This window comes from Nomascus leucogenys, chromosome 4, assembly GCF_006542625.1.
Source record: "Nomascus leucogenys isolate Asia chromosome 4, Asia_NLE_v1, whole genome shotgun sequence".
In the NCBI taxonomy this organism is placed as follows: Eukaryota; Metazoa; Chordata; class Mammalia; order Primates; family Hylobatidae; genus Nomascus; species Nomascus leucogenys.
Window position 1 is genome coordinate 94,952,756 of NC_044384.1, and position 27,744 is coordinate 94,980,499.

Below are 27,744 nucleotides of genomic sequence, written 5' to 3' on the forward strand. Positions count from 1 at the left end.
GAGGATGTGGGTTCAGATCTGGTTATAGAGGTTTTTAAATATCAATTTAAGAGATTTTTCCTTTGTCGTGCAATTAATTGAAGTTTGTTTGTTGGTTGGTTTCTAAGTAGCTGGGATTCAGGATTCAAATCCCAGCTCCATCATTTACAAGCTCTGTAACCTTGGACACATACTCTTGGTAGAACGGGGGACTGAGGAGGAAGAGACTGGTGATAGGGATGCAAGTTGGGAGGATGCTGTCCGGGTGTGAAAACCTGATCAAGGAGGTGGCGGTGGGGATAGAGGCTAACAGACCATTCAAAGGGCTCATTTTCTGATTTAATCTGGGACAATAATAGAAGGAGGATATGCATAGGTAATTTGAAAATCAGAAACCTTGAACCTGCTGAGCAAACTGCCTATTTCCTCCCAGATAGGGGTTTAATAATAAGTAGTAGTAACAACAATCATGGTAATAATTGCTGGCATGGAGTACCTAGTAAATCAACTTTATGTAATTTGCCTCATAGGTTATGTATCTCATTTAACCCTCACAACAGCCTAGGAGATAGCTGTTCGTATTAGGACCATTTTCCAGATGAGGCTTGGAGGGGTTAAATAGCTTGCCCAGGTCCACAGCCAGCAAGTGATGCAGTTGATGTTCAAACCCTGTCAGTGTAGACTCCAAATCCTGTGTCCTTCTACTTCTTTATGATTCTATACCTTGATGCAGAAAGCCTGCCCACTACTTTGAGTTTCTGTTGCCTTTATAGTTGTGGAGAGCTGTCTGGTCACCAGCCTCACTGGTGCAGAACTGGGCTGGGTGCCTCCAAGTAGGATAGAAAAGAATAATAAAGGACCCTCTTCTGATTCATGAGGTATTCAATGTATCTGGCAGGCCCAACACACAGAGATCAGGCCCCCGGTCCAGCACAGATGGGGGACGCAGGCACTGGGGTTGAGGCCCATCTCACTTCGTCGTGTCTGTTTTTATTACTGGGAAGAGTGCGATAGAGTTGCCTCCCCTCCATATTTCATCCCAGCAAGTGTGTGGTCTGCAGGAATACAAACAACAGGGAGCATGAGCTACTCAAAGTCATGACTTTTTTGAAGCATGGGAGCGTGTTCTGAGTTACTGTAAAGATTTCTTTTTAATATGGAGCATGAAGGAATACTGTTCTGTTTTTTTTTTAAAATACCCAGTGAGCTAAAGTTCGAATTTAAAAACAGGTAAGAATATGATTGTGTGTAATATAAAATGATATGCCAGTAACCAGTTTCCCTAGTGCATAAAGGATGAAACCGTTTTCAAAAGTTCACTCTGCATCTAGTTATTCAGGCAGATCTGTGCATGAAACATGGTATACCTGCATTTGAAAATGTCTGCAAAGCAAGTCTTCCAAATGCCTACTTACACAGTATACGCACAGGAGTTTTTTTTTTCCCTTGACAGAATCCTCATAGCATTCATTACCCCACATGAACAGAATTATTTAGCCCTGTACTCTTGGGTGCATTATGAATGTTTGATAAACATAAAACCCATAGCACCAATATAGCTTGACAAATATCCCCTGAATAAATTTCCCATCAATGAAAAGGGAAACATCAGAGAGCGCTAAGTAAATTGCTTCCGTTCCAAGGGAGTTGATTGCATTCAGACCTATGATTAGATCTAAAAAGAGGTCTTGCCTTTAATGCAGTGCCTAAATTACCACATCTTTATTAGAATTTCATAATAATGCTTTGAGGGTTGATAAAAATTTTTCTCAAAGGAGAACTTCTTAAAATAGGAGTTTGGGTATTCAGATATTCCAGAGAACTTGGTTGTTTAATGTTTTAAATTCTAAGAATTTTTCTGCCAGAAAATGATCCTGCAGAGCATCCCTTCCCCCCACCTCACCACTATTTCTCAACTCCTAAAAAAAAAAAAAAAATCACTGAAATCAGTGGGAAAAACAGTCCTGCTTTTGATGGAACAGCCGTGAAGACTGCTATTCTTGGTTCATGGCAGGAGCCAGTGAGTATCATGGGCACAAGGGACCAGACAGTCAGGGCTTTCAGAGTCCACTTTCAGGATGATGAGTCCAGCACGTGTGAGCTTAATCTCTGTACTGTTACCAGGTATCTCTCATCATCTCCCTTTACCAGTCCCTTCCTTCAGTTTGAACCCAGTGAGAGATGCAACAATAAATTTAATTTAAATGCACAACTACTGTGACTGTTGGCTGGCTATTGGCAGCCTGCTGTATGTAACTTTATGCCTCCCTGAAATTCTGCAAAATAAATCTCTCTCAAGAACCAATGCAGAGGCCAGGAGTAGTGGCTCACGCCTGTAATCCCAGCACTTTGGGAGGCCAAGGCAGGCGGATCACCTGAAGTCAGGAGTTCGAGACCAGCCTGACCAACATGGAGAAACCCCATCTCTACTAAAAATACAAAATTAGCCGGGCATGGTGGTGCATGCCTGTAATCCTAGCTACACGGGAGGCTGAGGCAGGCAAATCACTTGAACCCAGGAGGCGGAGGTTGCAGTGAGCCGAGATTGCGCCATTGCACTCTAGCCTGGGCAACAAGAGCGAAACTCAGTCTCAAAAAAAAAAAAAAAAAAAACCAATGCAGAGAGATAAGACCCTCATGATATTCAGGTAGATAGAAATACAAAACATTATTTTTAATAAATGAAAGCAGACCCAGAGTTACTATTATAAATGTATACATAGAACATGGAATGAGAACACTGATTGTTTCCATTGTTTTGTCTCTGTTTTTCAAACACCAGCAAAACAAGCAGTATTTGAAACTAATCGTAGCTGCATGAGGAACTGCCATGGCATTTGAGTTTATTAATCTTCATGTGATATGCCAGCTGTTCAGTTCCTGAGTTAAATTAGGAAATGAACACATATTTATGACTATAGTGCATCTTCTTTCTGGTTTCCTGGATACTTGCAGGCAACTCAGAAAATTGACTGAAGTGCTGATTAATTCCAGCTGTCCAGGTACACCTGATAACAGTTAACTGAGAAGTCACAGCCACTAATGCTGAGGTCTTTAAGAGTAAGGAAAAAGCATGGATTTCACTACATATTAAAAAATATGGAAAGGTAAAAGGATAAAGTAGACATAACACAGTTGCTCAGATACCTCCCATTTGTTTTAAGCTTCTTGAAGGCAGGAATCCTCTCATTTCTTTGAATGCTACCACTTAGTCTAACATGGAACAGGTTCTCAATAAACAAATTAATTTGAAGGATGAGTCATGGCTTTAGTATATTTTGTGAAATTATTTTATCTTGAAAGTAACAGTGAATAATCATTCATTTTTGAAAACCAAGAAAGGAAAAAAGAAACTAAGAAAGTATATACCGAAGTGTTCTGCTATTTATTGTTTTATGTTAATAAAACTCAAATTACTTTTACAGGATTTACATTTAATATTAGGTTGACATCAAAGGCCAAAAAGCTTCTTCTATAACACTAAAGAGCCTATATTTTTTAAAATAAGGGTTTTTTTTTTTAATCAAAGTAGTGAGTGCTACCACCACAATTTGAGAAATAGAGAAAAGAATAAAGAAATATTTGAAACTTTTGGCCAGGCATGGTGGCTAATGCCTGTAATCCCAGCACTTAGGGAGGCCAAGGCAGGCAGATCATGCAGTCAGGAGTTTTAGACCAGCCTGGCCAACATGGAGAAAGCCCGTCTCTACTAAAAATACAAAAATTAGCTGGGCGTGGTGGCAGGTGCCTGTAGTCCCAGCTACTCAGGAGGCTGAGGCAGGAGAATCGCTTGAATCCAGGAGGCGGAGGTTGCAGTGAGTCAAGATCGTGCCACTGCACTCCAGCCTGGGCAACAAGAACGACTCCGTCTCAAAAAAAAAAAAGAAAGAAATCTTTGAAACTCTTTTTTTTTTTTTTTTTTGAGACGGAGTCTCGCTCTGTCGCCCAGGCTGGTGTGCAGTGGTGCAATCTCTGCTCACTGCAAGCTCCGCCTCCCAGGTTCACGCCATTCTCCTGCCTCAGCCTCTCCGAGTAGCTGGGACTACAGGCGCCCGCCACCACGCCCGGCTAATTTTTTGTATTTTTTTTTAGTAGAGACGGGGTTTCACCGTGGTCTCGACCTCCTGACCTCGTGATCCGCCCACCTCGGCCTCCCAAAGTGCTGGGATTACAAGCGTGAGCCACCGCGCCCGGCCAGAAATCTTTGAAACTCTTAATAGCTACAGAAATGTACAGATTATACATCTCTCCGTAGGATACATTCACCAAACTTCAGCTCAAAGCTGTAAGATCTTCTGTCAAACTTGTGTGGAAGTACAAAAGTTATAACTGAGTAACAGTTTTTACCCAGTTGCTTTTGGCAGACAATATCATTTCAGTGGCATATGAAAAAATAATCACTTGGCCAGACTCAGTGGCTCACACCTGTAATCCTAGCATTTTGGGAGGCCGAGGCAGGCAGATCGCTTGAGTCTAGGAGTCAGAGACCAGCCTAGGCAACATAGCAAAAGCCCATCTCCATGAAAAATACAAAAATTAGCCAGATGTGGTGGCACACGCCTGTGGTCCCAGCTATCAGGAGGCTGAGGTGGGAGGATCACTTGAGCCCAAGAGGCAGGGGTTGCAGTGAGCCAAGATGGCGCCACTGCACTCCAGCCTGGGCAATAGAATGAGACCATCTCAACTGAAAAAAAAAAAAAAGAAAAATAATTACTTAACAATCCTAGATAGAATTTATTATTATTATTATTATTATTATTTTAAGACATGATAACTTCTGACTGAGCAAAGGCCTCTTTTGGAACTTTGCTTTTCAGAGATTGGCTTTTCTTTTAAGTAAATGTGATGAAGAAGAGGCCTTATCAACATTGCCATCTGTTAAGTACTTTTCAATTACCACCACAAGAACAATGGGACTGTTGGTCTTTTCACTTTTAGGGGTCAGAGAATCCTGCTAAGGAAATCATTATTTTGCCTCTGATTGGTGTCATGGAGTTTTTTATTTTTTTGAGATGGAGTCTTGCTCTGTCGCCCAGGCTGAAGTGCAGTGGAGTAATCGCAGTGGAGTGATCTCAGCTCACTGCAACCTCTGCCTCCCAGGTTCAAGTGATTTTCCCACCCCAGCCTCCCAAGTAGCTGGAATGATAGGTGGGCACCACCTCTCCTGGCTAATTTTTTTTTTGTATTTTTAGTAGAGATAGCGTTCACCATGTTGGCCAGGCTGGTCTGGAATTCCTGACCTCAAGTGATCTGCCTGCCTTGGCTTCCCAAAGTGCTGGGATCACAGGCATGAGCTACCGTGCCTGGCCTGGTGTCATTGAGTTTTCCTCAACTAATTTCTCATCCCTTTGTTTTCTAGTGTTTTATAACATTTAGATATATTCATATGACAGAATGACCAACACATCAGAATAAATATCCACTGACTACATCTCAGGCAGTACTCTTGTTTTTGTATTGACAACACTGCATCCACCATCACTTTGGAATCTTCTGCCCAAACTTACTCACATGTGCTCTAGATCCTGGGTGTGAGTGTGTTTAGACAGACTATCCCCATCATTATACTGGTGTCTTTTTTCCCATTATTTTTGCTCTGTTCTTTATAAACATTTATATTATATCATTGAAAAAGATATCCAGGCCAGGCGCGGTGGGTCACGCTTGTAATCGCAGCACTTTGGAAGGCAGAGGTGGGCGGATCACTTGAGCTCAGGAGTTCAAAACCAGCCTGGGCAACATGGTGAAACCTGTCTCTACCAAAAATACAAAAATTGGCCAGGTGCAGTGGCTCACGCTTGTAATCCCAGCACTTTGGGAGGCTGAGGCAGGCGGATCACAAGGTCAAGAGATCGAGACCACCCTGGCCAACATGGTGAAACCCTGTCTCTACTAAAAATACAAAAAATTGGCCGGGTGCGATGGCTCACGCCTGTAATCCCAGCACTTTGGGAGGCCAAGGCGGGCGGATCAGGAGGTCAGGAGATCGAGACCATTCTGGCTAACACAGTGAAACCCCGTCTCTACTAAAAATACAAAAAATTAGCTGGGCGAGGTGGCAGGCGCCTGTAGTCCCAGCTACTCGGGAGGCTGAGGCAGGAGAATGACGTGAACCCCAGGGGGCGGAGTCTGCAGTGAGCCGAGATCGCACCACTGCACTCCAGCCTGGGCGACAGCAAGACTCTGTCTCAAAACAAAACAAAACAAAACAAAACAAAAAAACAAAAAATTAGCTGGGCGTAGTGGTGCCTGTAGTCCCAGCTACTCAGGAGGCTGAGGCAGGAGAATCACTTGAACCCAGGAGGCAGAGGTTGCGGTGAGCTGAGATTGCGCCACTGCACTCCAGTCTGGCGACAGAGTGAGACTCTGTCTCAAAACAAACAAACAAAAAATACAAAAATTAGCTGGGCGTTGTGGCAGACGCCTGTAATCCCAGCTACTTGGGAGGCTGAGGCAGAAGAATCGCTTGAACCTGGGAGGCAGAGGTTGCAGTGAGCCAAGATTGTGCCATCTCACTCCAGCCTGGGCAACAAGAGGGAAACTCCATATCAAAAAAAAAGATATTCAAACCATTTGTTCAAACCTAATTTGCAAATATTGTTTGTACATTAGATTGAGTACATATAGAGAGACGTTGAAGCTATTAATTGTGTCACATCCTCAAAGTCCCTCTTTTGGACTCTTACATTCTGCTTTGTTTTCTCTCCTTAGCCAACTTTTTTATATGGCTACATTTTCAACATTGTGAGCACGTTTTAAGAAATATGCAGCCTGGAGTTCAATAGGTATCCCTTCCTCCCAGATAAAAGTATTCATCAATATTAGTTTTATATATAATACAAATATCTTTATATGTATACAAATAAATGTGTGTGTATGTGTACAGATGGATAGATAGATGCAGTATACTAAAAGTATTTATGTTTTGTTTTGTTTTTTTTCTCTTTTCCCAAAGTAGCAACTTAGATAACAGAATTAGATCTGGGTGTGTCCTGGTGTCCTTCTAAGCTGAGCCCCTACGACTTGGTGTGAATGGTTTGCTGCTTTCCTCCATACTTAATTTTCCTCTTTGTTTCCGTAGATAAATATCATTCAGGGAATTGTGGCAGAAATCAATACCAAGACTGGTGAATCTGAATGCCGCTATTATAAAGAGCGGCTTCTTTACTTGGAAGAAGGCCAGAAAGACTCCCTGATCGACAGCTCTCGAGTCTTGTGTTGTCATGGTGAACTGAAGAACAATCGGGGCGTGGTAAGTAGTTACTCCCTTTAAGCAGTCTTATCTACCTCCCCTATCCCTAATTCATTTGATGTGGAGTCTCCTCTTACAATTTCTTCCCTATCTAGGGTCATGTTCTTTTTTTGTTGTTGTTGAGATGGAGTCTCGCTTTGTCACCCAGGCTGGCTCACTGCAACCTCTGCCTTCCCGGTTCAAGCAATTCTCGTGCCTCGGCCTCCCAAGTAGCTGGAACTGCAGGCACGCACCACCACGCCCAGCTAATTTTTGTGGTTTTTTTTTTTTGGAGAGACAGGGTTTCACCATGTTGGCTAGGGTGGTCTCAAACTCCTGAGCTCAAGTGATCCGCCTGCCTTGGCCTCTCAAAGTGCTGGAATTACAGGCTTGAGCCACTGTGCCTGTCCTTCGTTCTTTCAAACAAAAATTGCTTTTCCAGTGTCATTTATATCACAGGATCATATGCGTGTATGTATATATATATTCATTCATATTTTGTAATGTTAAGGATCAGTACATATTCAGAAAGAATTTTGGAAACCAACATAGGGTTGCCAGCTATTTATTTTGTCTGATCATGACTTTGAAAAACAAATGCAGAACAGTTAACATCTCTCACTTCGATTTCAGAAAATAAAGGATGATCTTAATAAGATGTTAGAAGGATTTAATCTCAGAGAAACAGCTCTTCAGTTGAATGCATTTAACTTCTTTCGTGTGCATTGGGACCCATCCACAGACTGGCATTTTGAAACCAGTTTTTTTAAAATAACAATCTATCTTCTGTTGGTTGCATATTTAGCTTTGACCTATAGATACCCATTTCCTGGCTTTTATTCCCAAGTAGATACTGAAATGGTTCCTCTTCTGCTATCATAGCAACTGTGTATATCTCCCTTGGAGCACTTAATATAGTGATTTGCAATTCTCCATTTGTCAGTATATTCCATTATACCATGTTATTTTGGTGGTTTGCCAACCTTAGAACGTATCATGGGGACCTGGCACATACTGGGTACTCAATGAATGAATGCTTGTTTAAAGGGAAAGATGAATTTGAATTATATGAGAGTTCAAAATTCATTCAGCTCACCAAGCTATTTGTATGTATAGCCAGTAGAAATTTGTGTGTGTGTGTGTGTGTGTGTGTGTTTAAATTTCTGTGTTGAGATAGCCATTGGGAGAGAGACTCTGCATTTTTATTGTATTTCATCTTCAGTATCTAGCCAACCCTTAGAATGAAAGCCAGAACTAGATTGAAGGGTTCTTAATAAAGTTTTGATAATTCAAGGGACATCCGTTTAGCCTAGACTGAACAGGCATGGAAATATTACTTGAAATCAGTGAGTACATATTATAACCCATTATCAGGGATGCTGTGGATCCAGCCAGTGGATGGTACAGTGGGGGTAATGAGACCTGTCAAGTCTGTTGCTTGAAGACGTGTCTGTGGGACTAGAGAGTTACTGATTGCTAGAAAGGTGCTTTCTGTTTCTTGCTTATTTTCAGAAAGCACCTGTGGACTTCTAGTATCTTACACCAAGCTCCTTGAACGCTCTTTCTAGGAAGCCCAATGAGAAGTAGGAAAATGCACTGCTCCACAGGGTGTAAGCCTATTATCTTTCTGTACATCAGTGAAGGACTGAGAACTTTCTGGTTAGATGTGCCTAAGGCATAAAGATAAACTCTAGTTTTTATTGCAGGCAGATAGATGTTTGAGAACAAAGATAGTTGGGGTGGGAGGCTTATGGGTTTTTTTTCCCCCAGTAAAGTCATTTTCCCCCAGTAAAAGTCATTGTGAATAAAGTCTTGGGTCAGAAAAAAAGCATAGTAGTTTGAGGGCAGGAAGGAGCTGAGACCAATAAGAGAAATTATCAGTGAACATTCATAAATGAGTTTTTTGTTTGTTTGTTTGTTTTTTGAGACAGAGTCTCCCTCTGTTGCCCAGGCTGGAGTGCAGTGGCACGATCTTGACTCACTGCAACCTCCACCTCCCGGGTTCAAGCAATTCTTGTGCCTCAGCCTCCCGAGTAGCTGGGATTACAGGCATCCACCACCACGCTTGGCTAATTTTTGCATTTTTAGTAGAGGTGGGGTTTCACCATGTTGGCCAGGCTGTTCTTGAATTCCTGACCTCAAGTGATCCGTCCACCTCGGCCTCCCAAAGTGCTGGGATTACAGGAGTGAGCCACTGTGCCCAGCTGAGTTGTATTTTTAAAAGGTTGCCCAGACAGTCTCAGCCCACCTTGGCTAGAAGATTGATTGAAGTAGAAACAGTGTAAAAATCTGATTATTCCAAATACTGTACATTAAAACAGTCCCCAAAAGAAAATTCTTAACACATTATTTCCACAACTACCACACCAAAAAGCCTTTAACTTGGTTATTTTGTGCTTTATCCTGTTTTTCAGTCTTCTTAAATATACATTTTATTCCCTCTAGCCAAGATTTGGTTGGGTTTTGTTTCTGTGTTTGTGTGTGTTTGGGAGGTAGTAGGGATGGGGTAGGAGACCTATGGGTTTCTTTTCTCCTAAATTTAAAATGATCTAATAATATTGAATGTGCTCCCACTATCCCAAGTCAAAATTTTAATCCAAAGTTTTTAATTCAGTTCCCCTTTTTGTTTTAGATTCAGGGGGTATATGTGCAGGTTTCTTATAAGGATATACTGCATGGTGCTGAGAATAGGCTTCTATTGATCTCATCACCCAGATAGTGAACATAGTACTCGATAGGAAGTTTTTCAGCCCTTGCACCTCTCACTCCCTCTTGCCTTTTAGAGTCCCCAGTGTCTGTTGTTCCTATCCTTATGCCCATGTGAACCCAGGATTTAGCTCCCACTTACAAGTGAGAACTTCTCCTCTTCTGGTCTCTCCCCTTTAAGACTGCTGGATTGACATTCCCAAATATTTCCACCAGAAAGCTAGAACCTAGTTATAAAGTTGTGGATATTTTCACTTCAGTTCTCCAAACTGTGAGAAGAGTCTGGCAGTTAGCATTGAATGGAGCAAATTTACCCCAACTCCACCAAGCACACCTGCTTTCATAATGGGGCCTGAAACAAGCCTTCATTTTTGCAATTTTCTTTTTGCCCACATCACACTCAACTTTTTAAGCCTCTTCAGAGAACCAAGGTTCTGATTAACTTAGAAGGAAAATGTTGATTTATTTATTTATTTATTTTTTTTTTTTTTTTTTTTTTTTTTTTTTTTTAGACAGAATTTTGCTCTTGTCACCCAGGCTAGAGTGCAATGGTCCGATCTCAGCTCACTGCAGCCTCTACCTCCTGGGTTCAAGCAGTTCTCCTGCCTCAGCCTCCTGAGTAGCTGGGATTATAGGTGCCTGCCACCGCGCCTGGCTAATTTTTGTATTTTTAGTAGAGATGGGGTTTCACCATGTTGGCCAGGCTGGTCTTGAACTCCTGACCTCAGGTGATCTGCCCACCTCGGCCTCCCAAAGTGCTGGGATTCCAGGCGTGAGCCACTGTGCCTGGCCTGATCATCTTTCTTTGTGGCCATGGCAACATACTCTGGTCCCCTCAGGAATGAGCAGTATTCTGAGTTGGAGTTCCTGGATAAAGCTGATAATGACTCCGTGGTTGAAGGAACGTGTTTTTTATGGGTTTGGGAAGCAAAGGTTAATATTAGCTTTGATATACCAGTCTCATTTTTTATAGACTATTGTTAATTTTGATCTTTTAGAATTTTTTTCTTTTTTTTTTTTTTAAACAGTCTCGCTCTGTCACCCAGGCTGAAGTGCAGTGGTGTGATCTCAGCTCACTGCAACCTCTGCCTCCTGGGTTTGAATGATTCTTCTGCCTCAGCCTCCCGAGTAGCTGGGATTACAGGCGCCCCCCACACCTCGCCTGGCTAGTTTTTGTATTTTTTTTTTTTTTAGACGGAGTCTCGCACTGTCGCCCAGGCTGGAGTGCAGTGGCATGATCTCAGCTCACTGCAAGCTCCACCTCCTGGGTTCACGTCATTCTCCTGCCTCAGCCTCTCGAGTAGCTGAGACTACAGGCGCCCACCACCACACCCGGCTAATTTTTTGTATTTTTAGTAGAGATAGGGTTTCACTGTGTTAGCCAGGATGGTCTCTATCTCCTGACATCGTGATCCGCCCGCCTCAGCCTCCCAAAGTGCTGGGATTACAGGCGTGAGTCACCGCATCCGGCCTAGTTTTTGTATTTTTAATAGAGACGGAGTTTCACCATGTTGGCCAGCCTAGTCTCGAACTCCTAACCTCAAGTGATCTGCCCACCTCAGCCTCCCAAAGTGCTAGAATTACAGGTGTGAGCCACCACACCCGGCCTGATTACTTAGAATTATATTGAGTAATATAAACTAAAGTCAAGAGAGTGCCAACTTTTTTTCCCTTCATTACCTTCTTGATTCTATTTCCCTTTCTCGTTTTTTTCTTATAGGAGCTGGGGCAGGTATGTCTGTACAAGTTGTGAATTGCAATGTGAATAGAGCCCCCAAAGTTGGCAACCCTGGCTGTAGATATCTGTAGGCAGAAGGGCTTTCTCCATTGAGTCCCTAGGGAGGTGCTTCTACAGGAAGGGCAGTGGACATATCTGGAAGTGCCTCCAACATGCCCAACTTTGGTTTTCCCGGAGGTAGATTTGAACTTAGGAGTTCATAATCCAGTGTGAACCTGGTACCTGGGGACCTCTTTATCCACAGAGGTCCACATATCAACCACTCATTACATTATTGCTTAGCGAAAGCTTGTGGATTTTTTTCTTGTAGAAACTGCATGTTTTCCTGTTCCAAGAAGTGCTTGTGATCACTCGAGCTGTCACCCACAATGAGCAGCTTTGCTACCAGCTGTACCGTCAGCCAATCCCCGTGAAGGACCTCCTGCTGGAAGACCTCCAGGATGGAGAAGTGAGGCTGGGCGGCTCCCTGCGAGGGGCATTCAGCAACAATGAGAGAAGTATGGATAGCAGTCGGGGTTGACCTGTTGAATGTTTTTGGCCATGGTATTTTGGAGGGAGTGGGCAGCTGGTGGAAAGAGAAAAGCCACGGTCTTGAAGTCAAACTGCATTTGTATGCTATTTCATGACTTCCTGATTATGTACTTTGTTTAGTCCCTGTGATTCTCAGTTTCTCATCTCCAAAATGGAAATGCATACGTACCTCTTCATAAGATTGTTATAAGGATTTAGTAAGATAATCGAAGTGAACCTGTCTGCACATAGTTAGTGCTCCTTAAGTTCCCTTTCTCTGTCTTTTTCCATTGGATAAAAACATGCTTAATACCAGATAGTCCCTACATGGATACCAGTTGCATTGTGGTGGGTTTTGCAGTTGAACTGGTAAACTTGTCCCTAAAGAGACATAAGAATGGTCAGCTGGAATGTGGGTTCATCTGTAACATTACTCAGTGGGCCTAAATTAAGACTTAATAAACAAATTAACTACAAGAAGCCAAGATAGCAGTATCTATCGAGTATCTAACATGATACTCGGTGAAACAAGCAGGTAACTTCCTTCCCCTGTGGAGCTTGCATTGTGATGGAGGAGAAAGATGATAAACATGAATACTCTAGGTGTTGTTAAGAAAACTTAAAACCCAGTAAGGGAATAGGAAGGGATAGCAATAGGAGGTCTGTTTTATTTTTATTTTTATTTATTTATTTTTTTGAGACAGAGTCTTACTCTGTTACCCAGGCTGGTGTGTGGTGGCGTGATCTCGGCTCACTGCACTCTCTGCCTCCTGGGTTCAAGCAATTCTCGTCCCTCAGCCTCCCAAGTAACTGGAAATACAGGGGCGGGCCACCACACCTGGCTAATTTTTGTATTTTCAGTACAGACAAGGTTTTGCCATGTTGGCCAGGCTGGTCTCGAACTCCTGACCCCAAGTGATCCACCCACCTCAGCCTCCCAAAGTGCTGGGATTACAGGCCCCCGGGCCCGGCCTGGAGGTCTGTTTTAAATGAGATAGGGAACACTTCTTTGAGAAAGTAACGTTTGAACTTCCTGGGTTAACATAGGCATCATACTGTCAAAGTAATTAATATGTACTGCCTTCTACCTACTGATCAATCCCTCTACCCTAGGAGTAGGAGTAGTAGAAATAAGAGCTTATGTTTCTTGAGTACTGACTATGTGCCAGGCATTGTATAAGCATTTACGTGTATTACATTTATTCCTCATAACAATCATATAAAGTAGGTTCTTGTTTTCTCCATTTTACAAGTTAGAAACTAAGATACAGAGGATTTAAGGTACTTGCCCAAGATCAAAGGGTGGAGCCTAAATTTGAAGGACAGAGAATAGCTTCTAGCCAAAGATGGCCAGCAGTAAAACATTTTGGCCTCCTTTCCCTCTGTTGCTTAGCCTCTAAGCCATTGGAAGTGGTAGTGGTTCCCAGTCTACTGGCTGCAGGGTTAGGGAGTGACTGCAAAGGGACTGACTGCAGATGCTTCTGTGAACCAAGTATTGCGTGTGGCATGCAGCGTCCTTTAAATGTCCATTATATTGTTGTTATTAGATTAAATAGGCCAAGCACAGTGGCTCACACCTATAATCCCATCTTTTTGGGAGGCTGAGGTGGGTGGATCACCTGAGGTCAGGCGTTCGAGACCAGCCTAGCCAACATGGCAAAACCCTGTCTCCACTAAAAAAAATATACAAAAATCAGCCAGGCGTGGTGGTGCATGCGTGTAATCCCAGCTACTCCAGAGGCTGAGACAGGAGAATTGCTTGAACCCGGGAGGCAGAGGTTGCAGTGAGCAGAGATTGTTTCACTGCATTCCAGAGCAAGACTCCCTCTCAAAAAAAAAAAAAAAAAAAAAAAAGATTAAATGAAATGTCTTCCATATTGTGGACTACCATTGTTTTTAAATGCAGATGGCTCCTGTTGAGGTAATTAAAATGTAATTTCGTTTGACAATGAAACCAAATTTGTCTGCGTATATCTTCTCCATCATTGGATACTAAGTGTATAGATACTCTCATATGAAGAAACATAGGCATGTTTTAATGTTAAAAAGAGCCTCTTAAACTGAAAAAGCTCCAGCTTGGTGTACTTGTTGAAATTACAGATTATGAAACCCACTTTTAGATCTTCTGAATCAGAATCTCTAAAAAAGGGCCTGGGGATTTATTTTTATTGATTTATTTTTATTTTTTGAGAAAAGGCATCACTATATTGCTCAGGCTTATCTCAAACTCCTGGACTCAAGCAGTGCTCCCACTTCAGTCTCCTGAGAGCATCTGTCTTTTTAACAAGCTCTCACCCGAAGGGATTTTGTTATGCAGCCAGATTGGGTCACCAGTACTCTGGGCTCCCCTAAATCACTTGACTTTGTGGTTCCAAGATGATCTCCACCTGCTGGTTTCTGAGAGCAACGAGGGCAGCTGAACGCTAGACCTGTGTCAACCCCATCTCCCTGATGGTGGCTGCAGGGTGGAGCTGAGCCATGTCCCGATCAGTGGGAAACGTTTTGTTATCAGCAATACCTGCCATGGATTCTGGGGTTTAGTGTCACTATGTGTGTTCTCTTTGGCCTGAGGAAGGATCTGTCCATTGACTTTGTTTTTCATGTGTTTTTCCTTTCTAGTTAAAAACTTCTTCAGAGTCAGTTTCAAAAACGGATCCCAAAGTCAGACCCACTCGCTACAAGCCAATGACACCTTCAACAAACAGCAGTGGCTTAACTGTATTCGTCAAGCCAAAGAAACAGTTTTATGTGCTGCCGGGCAAGCTGGGGTGTTTGACTCCGAGGGATCGTTCCTAAATCCCACCACCGGGAGCAGAGAGCTACAGGGAGAAACAAAACTTGAGCAGATGGACCAATCGGACAGTGAGTCAGACTGTAGTATGGACACGAGTGAGGTCAGCCTCGACTGTGAGCGCATGGAACAGACAGACTCTTCTTGTGGGAACAGCAGGCATGGTGAAAGCAATGTCTGACAGAAGCATGTGCACTTCAGGAAGCAGGCCTGCATCTTACCTGTACAGTATTTGCATTCCGCAGATGGAACGGTTTGGAGAAGCACTTTTTCATACTTTTGTGAGAGTATACATATTGGCCCAGTCTCTTGTATCTGTACCTTTGTCCCTAGTACTGTAACTGCCAATCTGTCTGTGTAAGCTGGAATCTGTGGCAACTATTACCCTGTGTTGTATTTCACAAGTGTCTGGATGGATGGAGAGGTACTCAAACAAGTTACTTTCAGTTGTCCTGCTGGATTTTTAAAAAATAGGAAAACAATCTCAAAACTACTGTTTTACATAGATTGCTTGAAGAGTCCTTCCTCTTGTGCTTCTGTACCACTTTCCCAGCTCTTAGATGTGGTAGCTAAAGGCACGGAATTTAGAGGGCCTTGTAAATAGGGCATGAGGAAGTCACCTGTGTATCGGGATGGCGTTAGAGAGAAAATCAGGAAAGACCAACTCATGAAGTGAACTTGGTTTGATCTTACTCAACCAGAAAGCTTGAAAACATCCCTGGGGATTCTGAAGGCTTAATTTCGCAAAGGAGGATGCATCGTTTGAACCTTGCAACTTCATCCAGTGCAAGTTTGATGCAAGAATGTATTAGGACATAAAATAGAGGCTGACCTTAAAAGGGCCAGGACAAAAGCAGCTGTCAGCTCTGAATCTTTAACTGAAATGCACATGGCACCAGGAGGTGTCTCTCATAGTTGGTTGCTAGCCTAAAACATCAGAATAGAACCCAAAGGGCCTAGGAAAGCCTGCCAGGATAACAAGAAGGCCCTGTGTTCATTGTGTTTCATCTGCCTAGGCCTACGCATTATTTTAGAGAATGAATGAAGCAACAAGGAAGAGAGACCATGACTCTATCGATGACACTGTTTATAGAAACACAGGAGAGGAAGAATTTGGAATGAAAAGCACTTCGTCAGAACCTTCTGTGGGAGCCGTTGAGAGAAAAGCATGGTCCAGGGCCTTCCGAGAAAGGCCAGAGCCTTGGGCTTTCCTGCTCTGCTTTTGGGTCGTCAGTTTGCCATCTCTGGTTCTGTGCTATAATCAGAATTGTAATTATGTTCTTCAGAGGCCAATTTCATTAACTCTGATTAATTAGGATCAGCTAGCCAGATAAGTAACCTCTCTGTCCAGCCTTGATTTACAGTGCAGGGTAAAGTGCAGACCTTAAAAACAGCTAAATACCTAGAAGAGCTCCCTGCAAGTGTAAATATTAAGGATGACCTGTGCAAAATTATACCCACACCAGCACTAGTGGTAATTATTCTAAATTATTGCCAAAAAGTTTTTTTTTAATCTTCTGTCTTTCAAGTTTACAGAAAAGAAAGCAGTAAATGCATTGATGTCATTTTATTATGTACATATATCATGTGCATTCAAGCTGTGTGACAAGATATATCAATATAAAAACAAGGTATATACTTTATTATTTTTTGAAAACAAGGATATTGTGGTCAATTTTACCCTGTAAAACATATTTCTGTATTTATAGATCTTAAACATGGTGAATTTTTTCTATTACAAGTTTATTTAAAACTGCTTTGTTTCTCAAGTTGTTATTGATACAGCAAGTGAACCTACTGCAGACAGAAGCAGAGGAAAGCCAAGAACAGCCTTTAATGGTGAAGAAAAGAATGAATGATTCTTTGCAGGAACCATCAGCCACTTTTAGGAGCCATCAGCCAGTGTGTTGGGAAAAGAGGTTTGTCAAGTGTTGGCCTATGGGAAGGTGGTCAATGAATGTTTTGATGAAATGAATGTTTTTGTATAATGGCCTTAAACTTTTCTGGAAGTATTTCAAATAAATTACGTTATTAAGTCATCCTCCATGTGTACAGTGTTTGTCCTACAAACAAAATACAGGTTTCAGCTGTGTTCCTGAGGAGGTTCTTTCTGAAATTTTTGTTTGTGGTTCCTGAATACAAACTTTAAAATAGGGTGCAGATTGATACAAATGCTTTTATTTGATCTATCAAAACTTTCACAGAACTCATTTTTTTTTTCTTTCTTTTGAAACAGGGTCTCACTCTGTCACCCAGGCTGGAGTGTGGTGGTGTGATCATAGCTCACTGCTGCCTCAAATTCCTGGGCTTACACAATCCTCCTGCCTCAGCCTCCCAAGTAACTGGGATTACAGGTGCACACCACCACATCTGGCTAATTTTTAAATTTTTTGTAAAGATTGAAGTCTCACTATGTTGCCCAGGCTGGTCCTGAACTCCTGGCCTCAAGTGATCCTTCTGCCACAACCTCCTAAAGTGTTGGGATTACAGGCGTAAGCCACTGAGTCTGTCCAAGAACTCATAATTCTAAAATCTATTTTCTCAAGCATTCTCTATTCATTCACTTACTTATGTGTTCATTTTTAATAACTCTATCTGGAATCCATACTATGTATAAAGTCAAGTGATAAGTCATAGTTGTTATAGAAAAGAAATGTTGAATCTCACTGCTAATATAGGTAACTGTTGAGGAACTTGAGGCTAAATAAAAGAAAGCAAATTTCACTTTGAAATTCTTATTGGAATTTCAGTCTACTTTAATTAAAATGATTAGTACTCTTTCTAGACTGAGCGCAGTGGCTACACCTCTAATCCTAGCAGTTTGGGAGGCCAAGGCAGGTGAATTGCTTGAGCCCAGGATTTCAATACCAGCCTAGGCAACATGGCAAAACCTCATCTCTACAAAAACACAAAAATTAGCCAGGGATGATGGCATGTGCCTATAGTCCCAGCTACTCAGGAGGCTGAGTTGGGAGGATCCCTTGAGCCCAGGAGGCAGAGGTTGCAGTGAGCTGTGATCACACCATTGCACTCCAGCCTGGGTGACAGAGGGAGAACCTATCAAAAAAAAAAAAAAGATTAATACTGTTTCCCACAATGAGTGAGGTTTTTTAGATGAAAAGGCTAAACATTTTTAAGCTGTTAGTCGCCAATTCTCAATAGCACATTGGCCCAATAAGGCTGGTAGTTAGTCTTATCTTTACAATAAGCTCTCACCATTTTCTTTTTCTTTTTTTTTTTTTTTTTTTTTGAGACAGAGTCTCGTTCTGTCGCCCAGGCTGGAGTACAGTGGCACGATCTCAGCTCACCGCAAGCTCCACCTCCTGGGTTCATGCCATCCTTCTGCCTCAGCCTCCTGAGTAGCTGGGACTACAGGCGCACGCTGCCACGCCCGGCTAATTTTTTGTATTTTTACTAGAGATGGGGTTTCACCGTGTTAGCCAGGATGGTCTGGATCTCCTGACCTTGTGATCTGCCCGCCTCGGCCTCCCAAAGTGCTGGGATTACAGGCGTGAGCCACCGCGCCTGGCCAGCTCTCACCATTTTCTTTAACATACTGTTATTTCCCAAATTTGGCAAGATATTCACATAAATAAATGTAAGTCCAAATTTTTTCCCAAATGCAAACTCGGTTCTCCTAATTCTGTTTTTCTTCCTCCCTCCTCATCTTTTTTGTCCGTCCTCTTTTCTCACTGCTGCTTTGGCTATTCCCTCCGTTTTTCACTCCTATAATTGTACTGACTGTCAATGCTAAAGGATGTATCTTACAGTATATTAGAAAGTGTTTGTACTGACATTTTGTGGGTTAGTACAAATGAGTGAGGGCTAAATCGTTTTTCTTCAGTCAATTTTCAAGATGTTATTTCACATACAACTATATGTAATCCTTGCAGTCTAAATGAAAACTAATAAGCAATGAACAGAGCCAGAACTAGCAATTTTCTGTAAAATTAGAGCATGGTTTCAGCTTCTGGGTTGTGGTCACCGCCACTGACTGCTTTAGTTTCCATTCCCAGCACAGTCTGCAGCAGCTAAGAATGCAGAACTCTTCATAACCACAGCCCTGTTGCAACAAAGACTGTGTGGCTGCAGGAAACTGCAACCCACCATCTTGGCGAAGAGGCTGTTCAACTTTCCATTTACATTCTGTCCGTGTCCATTTTTTACTAATTCTCCCAAAGCCTGAGGACTCTCGAAGATTTGGTGAAGAGACTGTCTGGCCAATCAGTTTCACTCACCTGGTTCCCCTTGGCATTGAGGAGACAAGACACTGAATACCCCCGCTTATTGATGCGGTTGATTGAATTAATTCACACTAGCTTGTTTATTGACAGAGTTCTAGAACTACACTATTGGAAGGGAAGAGGGTTCCCCAAGCCCAAACCTACCAGTAGCAATCTGACAATCATCAAAATTTAAAACCTTGTCCACATGAGCACACAGTGAGAAAAGGTGACCGTATTCACTGTACCTCAAGGGTATTGAGGGAAACAAGTTGGGAAAAAAAAATACTCATGACATCATATCTCCTTTCTCCAGGCTTGGTTCATGTATCAGTTAGCTGCACAGACCTACCTAGTCAAAGCAGTTTTCAGTTGACCTGAGGGAATAGCAAGGAATTAGAAGTCATGCACTGTATCTTTAAGAGCTAATCACTTAGCCTAGGAAACTGGACATGCATTCCAAAGCTTGTCCACATGCAAACATACCTAGGTATTAATAGCTGTGCTCTCTCATCTGTGAAAGGTTTGAAAATGACATCCTGCAAGTGTTTTATTCTCTGTTGCCAGGGACACTGGACCCCTCAAGCCCATTTAAATGTGAAACTGTATGTGAAATCACTTTTTAAAGATACTAAGAGCTAGTAGTTTTCATTGTTATTTAATAATCACTTTTAAATTTGTACATGTTGCCCAGGCATGGTGCCTTATGCCTGTAATCTCAGCACTCTGGGAGGCCGAAGAGGGCAGATCACTTGAGACCAGGAGTTGAAGACCAGTCTGGCCAACATGGTGAAACCCTGTCTCTACTAAAAATACAAAAAATTACCCGGGCATGGTGGCAGGTGCCTGTAATCCCAGCTACTCAGGAGGCTGAGGCACAAGAATCACTTGAACTTGGGAGGTGGAGGTTGCAGTGAGCACAGATTGCGCTACTGCATTCCAGCCTGGGTAACACAGTGAGACTCTTTGTCTCAAAAAAATAAAAAATAAAACAAACTGTACATGTGAAATTTCTCAAAAGTGTGGCCTTGGCCTGGGTCTTTTTCATTCATTGTACTGTATACCTGGAGAGAATTTTCAATCCAGATAATTTGGAATTTTTTCTTGTATTTTTTTTCTTACATATTTTCATTCCCACAATTTTCTATTTTCTCTTTCAGGAATTCCAGAAAGAGAGATGAACCTTCTGGATTTGATGCCTTAACTTCTGGATTGATTTTCAAATATTCTTAATCTCTTTATTCTTACTTTTTATTTATTTATATTTTGTTCAACTCTCAAGGAGATTTCCTCACCTTTGTCTTCAGATCCTTCTATTAATTTGAGGAGAGGGTTGCCATCAGTTTTTTTTACTAAAAGTTTTTCCTTTTTCTATCATTCTTTCTATACTTAAAGCACCCTTATTTTTATTTAATGAAGGCAGTGTCTTCTCTGAACTCTCAGAAGATGTCACAGTTCAGTTGAATTTTCCTTCATCTTTCATTGTTTATCTGGGAATAATGTAATTAATAGGATTTGGGGGAGGATTCAATGTGCTAATGCATCCAAAGTACTTAGAATGGGCCAGGTGTGGTGGCTCACGCCTGTAATCCCACCTGTAATCCCAACACTTTAGGAGGCTGAGGTGGGCGGATCACGAAGTCAAGAGATCGAGACCATCCTGGCTGACATGGTGAAACTCCGTTTCTACTTAAAATACAAAAAATTAGCTGGGTGTGGTGGCGCGTGCATAGTCCCAGCTACTCAGGAGGCTGAGGCAGGAGAATCGCTTGAACCTGGGAGGTAGAGGTTGCAGTGAGCCGAGATCGCACCACTGCACTCAGGCCTGGCGACAGAGCGAGATTCCGTCTCAAAAAAAAAAAATTAGAATGATGCTACGCCCCATATTTTTGTTTACTTCTCCAAATCCACTATGCACCCTGATTCACTCTTCTGTGTGTACTTCATCACGGGCTCTCCTGCCTGACGTTTCTGGTTTGGTTTGACCCAGTGAAAATCCTCTCATGATATCAGTGAGAGGGAGAAGAGTGAGTTTAGATTATTCATTCCCCCAGCTCCCACCCGAAGGATTTCCTTGGGCTGGTTGCATCTCTTATCATGAGGTCACAGCTTCTCTCAAGGAGTCCTCTCTGAATTCCTGTAACCCTTCTAGCCTAGTATGGTAACAACCCCACTGTCACTAGCCCCAGGATATTGTATTGTCCCTACACACTGCCCAAACTTTGTGTACTGTCCCTTTATTAAAACCTCCTAATTTGAATATGTGATATTTGAATATGCTGCTGAGCCTCTGATAGATACTGGTTCCTGATATAGTAAACATTATATATGTCTACTATTGTCATCATTTATGTTATTTCACCATTTGCTTTCCATTTTCATATGTTGTGGTCCAAGGATAAACAGATCTTTGGAATCATCAAAGATGGGTTTTGTGTTTCTGCTTTTTGTTATCATGATGGATTGTTTCCTGGGAAGATAAATGAAAGCATAGTTCAAAAACAAAGGCAAAATACTTTTTCAGGCATATGAAAGCTAAAAGAATTCATCACCAGCAGACCTCCACTACAAGAAATGTATTTTTTTTTTTTTTTTTTTTTTTTTTGAGACGGAGTCTTGCTCTGTCCCCCAGGGTGGAGTGCAGTGGCACGATCTCGGCTCACTGCAAGCTCCGCCTCCCAGGTTCAAGCCATTCTCCTGCCTCAGCCTCCCAAGTAGCTGGGACTACAGGCGCCCGCCAACACGCCCGGCTAATTTTTTGTATTTTTAGTAAAGACGGGGTTTCACCGTGTTAGCCTGGATGGTCTCGATCTCCTGACCTCGTGATCCGCCCGCCTCGGCCTCCCAAAGTGCTGGGATTACAGGCTTGAGCCACCGCGCCCGGCTACAAGAAATGTTAAAAGGACTTTCTTTGAAGAGAAACAGAATGATACCCTGTGGACATATGGATCCAAACAACAGAATGAAGAGCACTAAAAATGCAACTATGTCGGAAAATAGGAGAGGCTTTTCTTATTATTTAAACTTCTTTAAAAGTAATTAGTTCTAGGTCAGGCGTGGTGGCTCATGCCTGTAATCCCAGCACTGTGGGAGGATCACTTGAGCCCAAGAGGCAGAGCTTGCAGTCAGCCAAAATCGAGCCACTGCACTGCAGCCTGGGTGACTGCAAGACGCCGTCTTTAAAAAAAAGAAAAAAGGATGGCCACAGTGGCTCATGCCTATAATCCCAGCACTTTGGGAGGCCCAGGTGGGCAGATCACCTGAGGTCAGGAGTTTAAGACCAGCCTGGCCAACATAGTGAAACCCCGTCTCTACTAAAAATACAAAAATTAGCTAGGTGTGATGGTGCATGCCTGTAGTCCCAGCTACTAGGGAGGCTGAGGCAGGAGGATCTCTTGAACCCGGGAGGCAGAGGTTGCAGACAGCCAAGATTGCACCACTGCACTCCAGCCTGGGCAACAGAGTGAGACCCCGTCTCAAAAAAAAAAAAAAAGTAATTAGTTCTAGCCATGATGGAGTAACAGGGACCAGATTTGCCCTTGCAACTGAAATAAAAACAAAAAGATGAAAAAACCTATAAAGCTATAGCTTTGAAGACACTGGCCATCAGGCAATGAAGGACGGTGACACTAAGAGAAGAAATATAAATGAGGTGAGCCCTGCAATTGCTCCAACTTACAGTCTTGAAAGGGATTTCAGGACACAGCACAGGGAGGGTGTCCATTTGCATTGCTGTAAAGGAATACCTAGCCTGGTTAATTTATGAAGAAAAGAAGTTTATTTGACTCATGGTTCTGCAGGCTGTACACAAAGCATAGTGCTGGCCTCTGCTTCCGGTAAGGGCCTCAAGAAGCTTCCAATCATGACAGAAGGTGAAGGGGAGCCAGCGTGTCACATGTCGAGAGAGAGTGTGAGAGCAAGGAGGAAGTTCCAGACTCAAACAGTCAGATCTTGTGTGAACTCAACTGATTACCGTGAGGATGACACCAAGACATTCATGAGGAATCTGCCCTCATGGTCCAAACACCTCCCACTAGGCCCCACCTCCAACATTGGGGATTACAGTTCAACATGAGATTTGGAAGGGACAAACATCCAAACTATGTCAGAGGGGGATCCCAGGTAGACTCCAGTGAACTTCCTGGGTGGAAGTGTTGGAGCTGAGAGTTTATGGAGACCAAGGCAGCTACAGTTTACAAAACAAAGAGGAGAGCACTCCATGGAGAGACAACCTCAGAGATCTGTAGACAGTCCCCCTCAGGTATTAAGCAGAGTATTGAAAAGTGCATACATGTGAAGAAAATACCCAAGGCTGAGGGGAAATACCCTAAGAAAATTAGAACACACATAGTGTTTGGAATAGTGCCTATTCTCACAAACCAGACTAGAAGAATATAATTCACAGGGCATTGGGTAAAGTACTCAGAAGGGTCTAGTTTCAGTAGTGGAGAATAATTAGACCTAGAGTAAACACTGCTCTGGTCCAACCTAATAAATCTTAAAGACCAAATAGTATCAAATTGTTTCCAAGTAACCTAACTGCATCCTGGAGCAAAGCTCAACGATATTTACGAGAATACAAAATTATCCAGCACTGAATAGGGTAAAATTCACAGTACCTGCCGTCTAATCAAAGACTACAAGACATGCAAAGCAGGAAAACACAACCCATAGAAGAAAAACATAAAAACCAATCCAGGCTGGGCGCGGTGGCTCAAGCCTGTAATCCCAGCACTTTGGGAGGCCGAGGCGGGCGGATCACGAGGTCAGGAGATCGAGACCATCCTGGCTAACAGGGTGAAACCCCGTCTCTACTAAAAATACAAAAAATTAGCCGGGCGTGTTGGCGGGCGCCTGTAGTCCCTACTCGGGAGGCTGAGGCAGGAGAATGGCGTGAACCCGGGAGGCGGAGCTTGCAGTGAGCCAAGATCGCGCCACTGCACTCCAGCCTGGGGGACAGAGCAAGACTCCGTCTCAAAAAAAAAAAAAAAAAAAAAAATCCAAACTGACTTATACCTGACAGAAATGTTAGAATTAGCAAACAAGGATGTTAAAACAGTTGTTATAGCTGTATTCCATATTTTTAATGTTGAGTAGAAACATGAAAGAGATGAAGAAAGACCCAAACACAATTTCTATAGATGAAAATAACCATCGATGAGATGAAAAATATGGCCGGGCATGGTGGCTCAAGCCTGTAATCCCAAGACTTTGGGAAGCTGAGGCAGGCAGGTTACCTGAGGTCAGGAGTTCGAGACCAGCCTGGCCAACATGGTGAAACCCCGTCTCTACTAAAAATACAAAAATTAGCCAGGCGTGGTGGTGGGCACCTGTAATCCCAGCTACTCTGGAGGCTAAGGCAGGAGAATTGCTTGAACCTGGGAGGTGGAGGTTGCAGTGAGCCCAGACTGCGCCATTGCCTGGATGACAGAGCAAGACACTGACTCAAAAAAAAAAAAAAAAAAAAAAAATCCCTGAAGCAAAGAAAATGATGCCAAATGGTTGCTTTAACATTCAAAAATTAGTCAATACAAATTACCAAAGTAAAAAAAAAAATAGATGCAGAAAAATGCATTTGACAAAATTCAGCATACTGATTAAAAAAAGAAAATCTTCAGCAAACTAGGAATACAGGGAAATGTTCTGACTCTGATAAAGGATATCTATAACAAACTATGACTAACCCCACATTACTGAAAAACTGAATGCTTTCCCCCTAAGATTGGGAACAAAAAAAGGATGTTTATTCTTACAACTTTTATTCAACATTGTTCTGGAGATCCTAAATAGTGTAGTAAGTAAAAATAAGTAAAAGACATCCCAGTTGTAAAAGGAAAGGTAAAACTGTCTTAATTTATAGGTAACATGATTAGGTTGAAAATTTTATGGATATACAAAAAAGTAACTAAAACTAGTGAATAAGCTTAGCAAGTTTGCAGGATACACGATAAACATACAAAAAGCAATTATATTTCTATATGATAGCAATGAACAGTGACACATTTGAATTTGAAACAATACCATTAAGCATCAAAAATATGAAAAGCTTAGAGATACATTTGAGAAAAATATGCAAAATGTACACTGAAAATTATAAAACATTGAAGAAAATAACACTTAAAAGACCTAAGAGAATGGAAAGATATACCATGTTCATAGATGGAAGACTCAATATTGTTAAGATGTCAGCTCTCCCTCAAATTAATTCATAGATTTAACACAATACAAACCTAAATCTAAGTGGGCTGTTTTGTAAAGATTGACAATCTGATTCTAAAATTGGAATGGAAATCTAAAAGAACTAGAATAGCCAAAACAATTCTGAAAAAGAACAACAAAGTTGAAAGACTTACCCAAAACTCACTATAATGCTACAAATAGCCAAGACAGTGTAATTCTGGTATAAAGATGGACAGTTGGGGCTGGGCGCAGTGGCTCACACCTGAAATCCTAGCACTTTGGGAGGCCGAGGCAGGTGGATCACCTGAGTTCGGGAATTTGACACCAGCCTGACCAACATGGAGAAACCTTGTCTATACTAAAAATACAAAATTAGCTGGGTGTGGTGGCACATGCCTGTAATCCCAGCTACTTGGGAGGCTGAGACAGGAAAATTGCTTGAACCCGGGAGGCAGAGGTTGCCGTGAGCTGAGATCTTGCCATTGCACTCCAGCCTGGGCAACAAGAGCGAAACTCCATCTCAAAACAAAACAAAAAAAAGATGGACAGTTGGCCAGGCGCGGTGGTTCATGCCTGTAATCCCAGCACTTTGGGAGGCCAAGGAGGATGGATCACCTGAGGTTAGGAGTTTCGAGACCAGCCTGGCCAACATGGTGAAACCCTGTCTCTACTAAAAATAAAAATATTAGTTGGGCATGGTGATGCATGCCTATAATCCCAGCGACTCGGGAGGCTGAGGCAGGAGAATTGCTTGAACCTGGGAGGCGGAGGTTTCAGTAAGCTAAAATCACGCCACTGCACTCCAGCCTGGGCAACAGAGGGAGACTCCGTCTCAAAAAAAAAAAGATGGACAGTCAATAGATACAAATAGGAGTCCAGAAATATAACCAAACATGTATGGTCAATTGATTTTCAACAGGGTTGCAAAGTGAATTCAGTGATAAAGAATAATCCTTTCAATACAATTGTTAGAACAATTGGATATTTATATGCAACAAAACCCAATAATTTAGGCCTTTACATCTTATACAAAAATAAATGGATCATAAACATAAATGTAAAACCTAAAACTATATAACCTCTAGAGGAAATCAGGAGAAAATATTTGTGACCTTGGGTTAGGCAAAGATTTCTTAAGTGGGACCCACAAATCATAATCCATAAAAGAAAATAATTGATAACTGAGACATCATTAAAATTAAGAATTTCTGTTCTTCAAGATATGGATTGAAACACTGAAAAGACAAGCCAAAAAGTGGTAGAAAATACTTGCAAATCACATCTCTGACAGAGAACCTGAATCCAGAATAAAGAAATCTCAAAATTCAGCCAGGTGTAGTGACTCACACCTGTAATCCCAGCACTTTGGGAGGCTGAGGAAAGTGGATCATTTGAGATCAGGAGTTTGAGACCAGCCTGGCCAACATGGTGAAACCTGGTCTCTACTAATAATACAAAAATTAGCAGTGCATGGTGGCAGGTGCCTATAATCCCAGCTATTTGCGAGGCTGAGGCAGGAGAATCACTTGAGCCCAGGAGGCAGAGGTTGCAGTGAGTGGAGATCGCACCACTGCACTCCAGGCTGGGTGACAGAGTGAGACTCCATCTCAAAAAAAAAAAAAAAAATCTTAAAATTCAACAATAAGAAAACAACCCAATTTTAATATGGGCAGAAGATTTAGACACTGACCAAAGAAGATATATGGATGGCAAATAAGCATATGAAAAGATACTCAACATTACTAGTCATTAGGTTAATGCAAATTAATGCCACAATAAGATACTGAAAGGGATGCCTGCAAACTCAAACCGCACCCAGTACGGCCAAGAGATCTTTATTGGAGAGGTTGAGGTCAGGTTGCATGGGAGAGGGGAGAGGGGAGAGGGGAGAGGGGAGAGGGGAGAGGGGAGAGGGGAGAGGGGAGAGGGAGAGGGGAGAGGGGAGAGGGGAGAGGGGAGAGGGGAGGGGAGAGGGGAGAGGGGAGAGGGGAGAGGGAGCGCTGTTAGGTGGAGTAATTTATAGCCCCCAGGGCTATATGGGCACTGATGATTGGATGGGGGCGGGCCTGAAGGGAGGAGTAGGAGGTGCCTTCTTTTATTGGGTCTCATTTGGCAGGCGGACGCAGTGCTGGGTGAAGAAGAACCCGGAGCCAGCGCCATCTTTTGGCGCCTTGCGTCACCTAACATTCCTCCCTTTTGTTTCTCTTAGAGGTGGGTGGAGGGGCGTCATATCTCATCTGGCTACTTCCTGCTGAGTGGGGGCGTTGAGGGGGAGTAAAGGGAGGACTGTTAGGGGCATCTATCAGTAGAACAAGCCCGAGTAGTGTGGCAGCGTATGTAAACACCTCTTGGGGTGTGAAGTCCGTGAAGGTTCCTCTAACATTGT

The 27,744-nt window shown here is 42.5% G+C and overlaps 1 protein-coding gene across 3 annotated transcripts in view; it reads left to right on the forward strand.

The window, feature by feature from the left end:
• Positions 1 to 16,996, forward strand: part of ARHGEF3 (Rho guanine nucleotide exchange factor 3) — a 78,527-nt gene extending 61,531 nt beyond the window's left edge. For all 3 annotated transcript variants that reach the window (XM_003257214.3, XM_003257215.4, XM_012499201.2), the window contains exons 8-10: positions 7,061 to 7,231; positions 11,965 to 12,151; positions 14,784 to 16,996. In XM_003257214.3, the coding sequence (XP_003257262.2) occupies positions 7,061 to 7,231; positions 11,965 to 12,151; positions 14,784 to 15,136 (711 nt within the window). In that variant the 3' untranslated portion in view covers positions 15,137 to 16,996. The remainder of the gene's footprint in view (positions 1 to 7,060; positions 7,232 to 11,964; positions 12,152 to 14,783) is intronic.
• Positions 16,997 to 27,744: the final 10,748 nt, after the last annotated feature.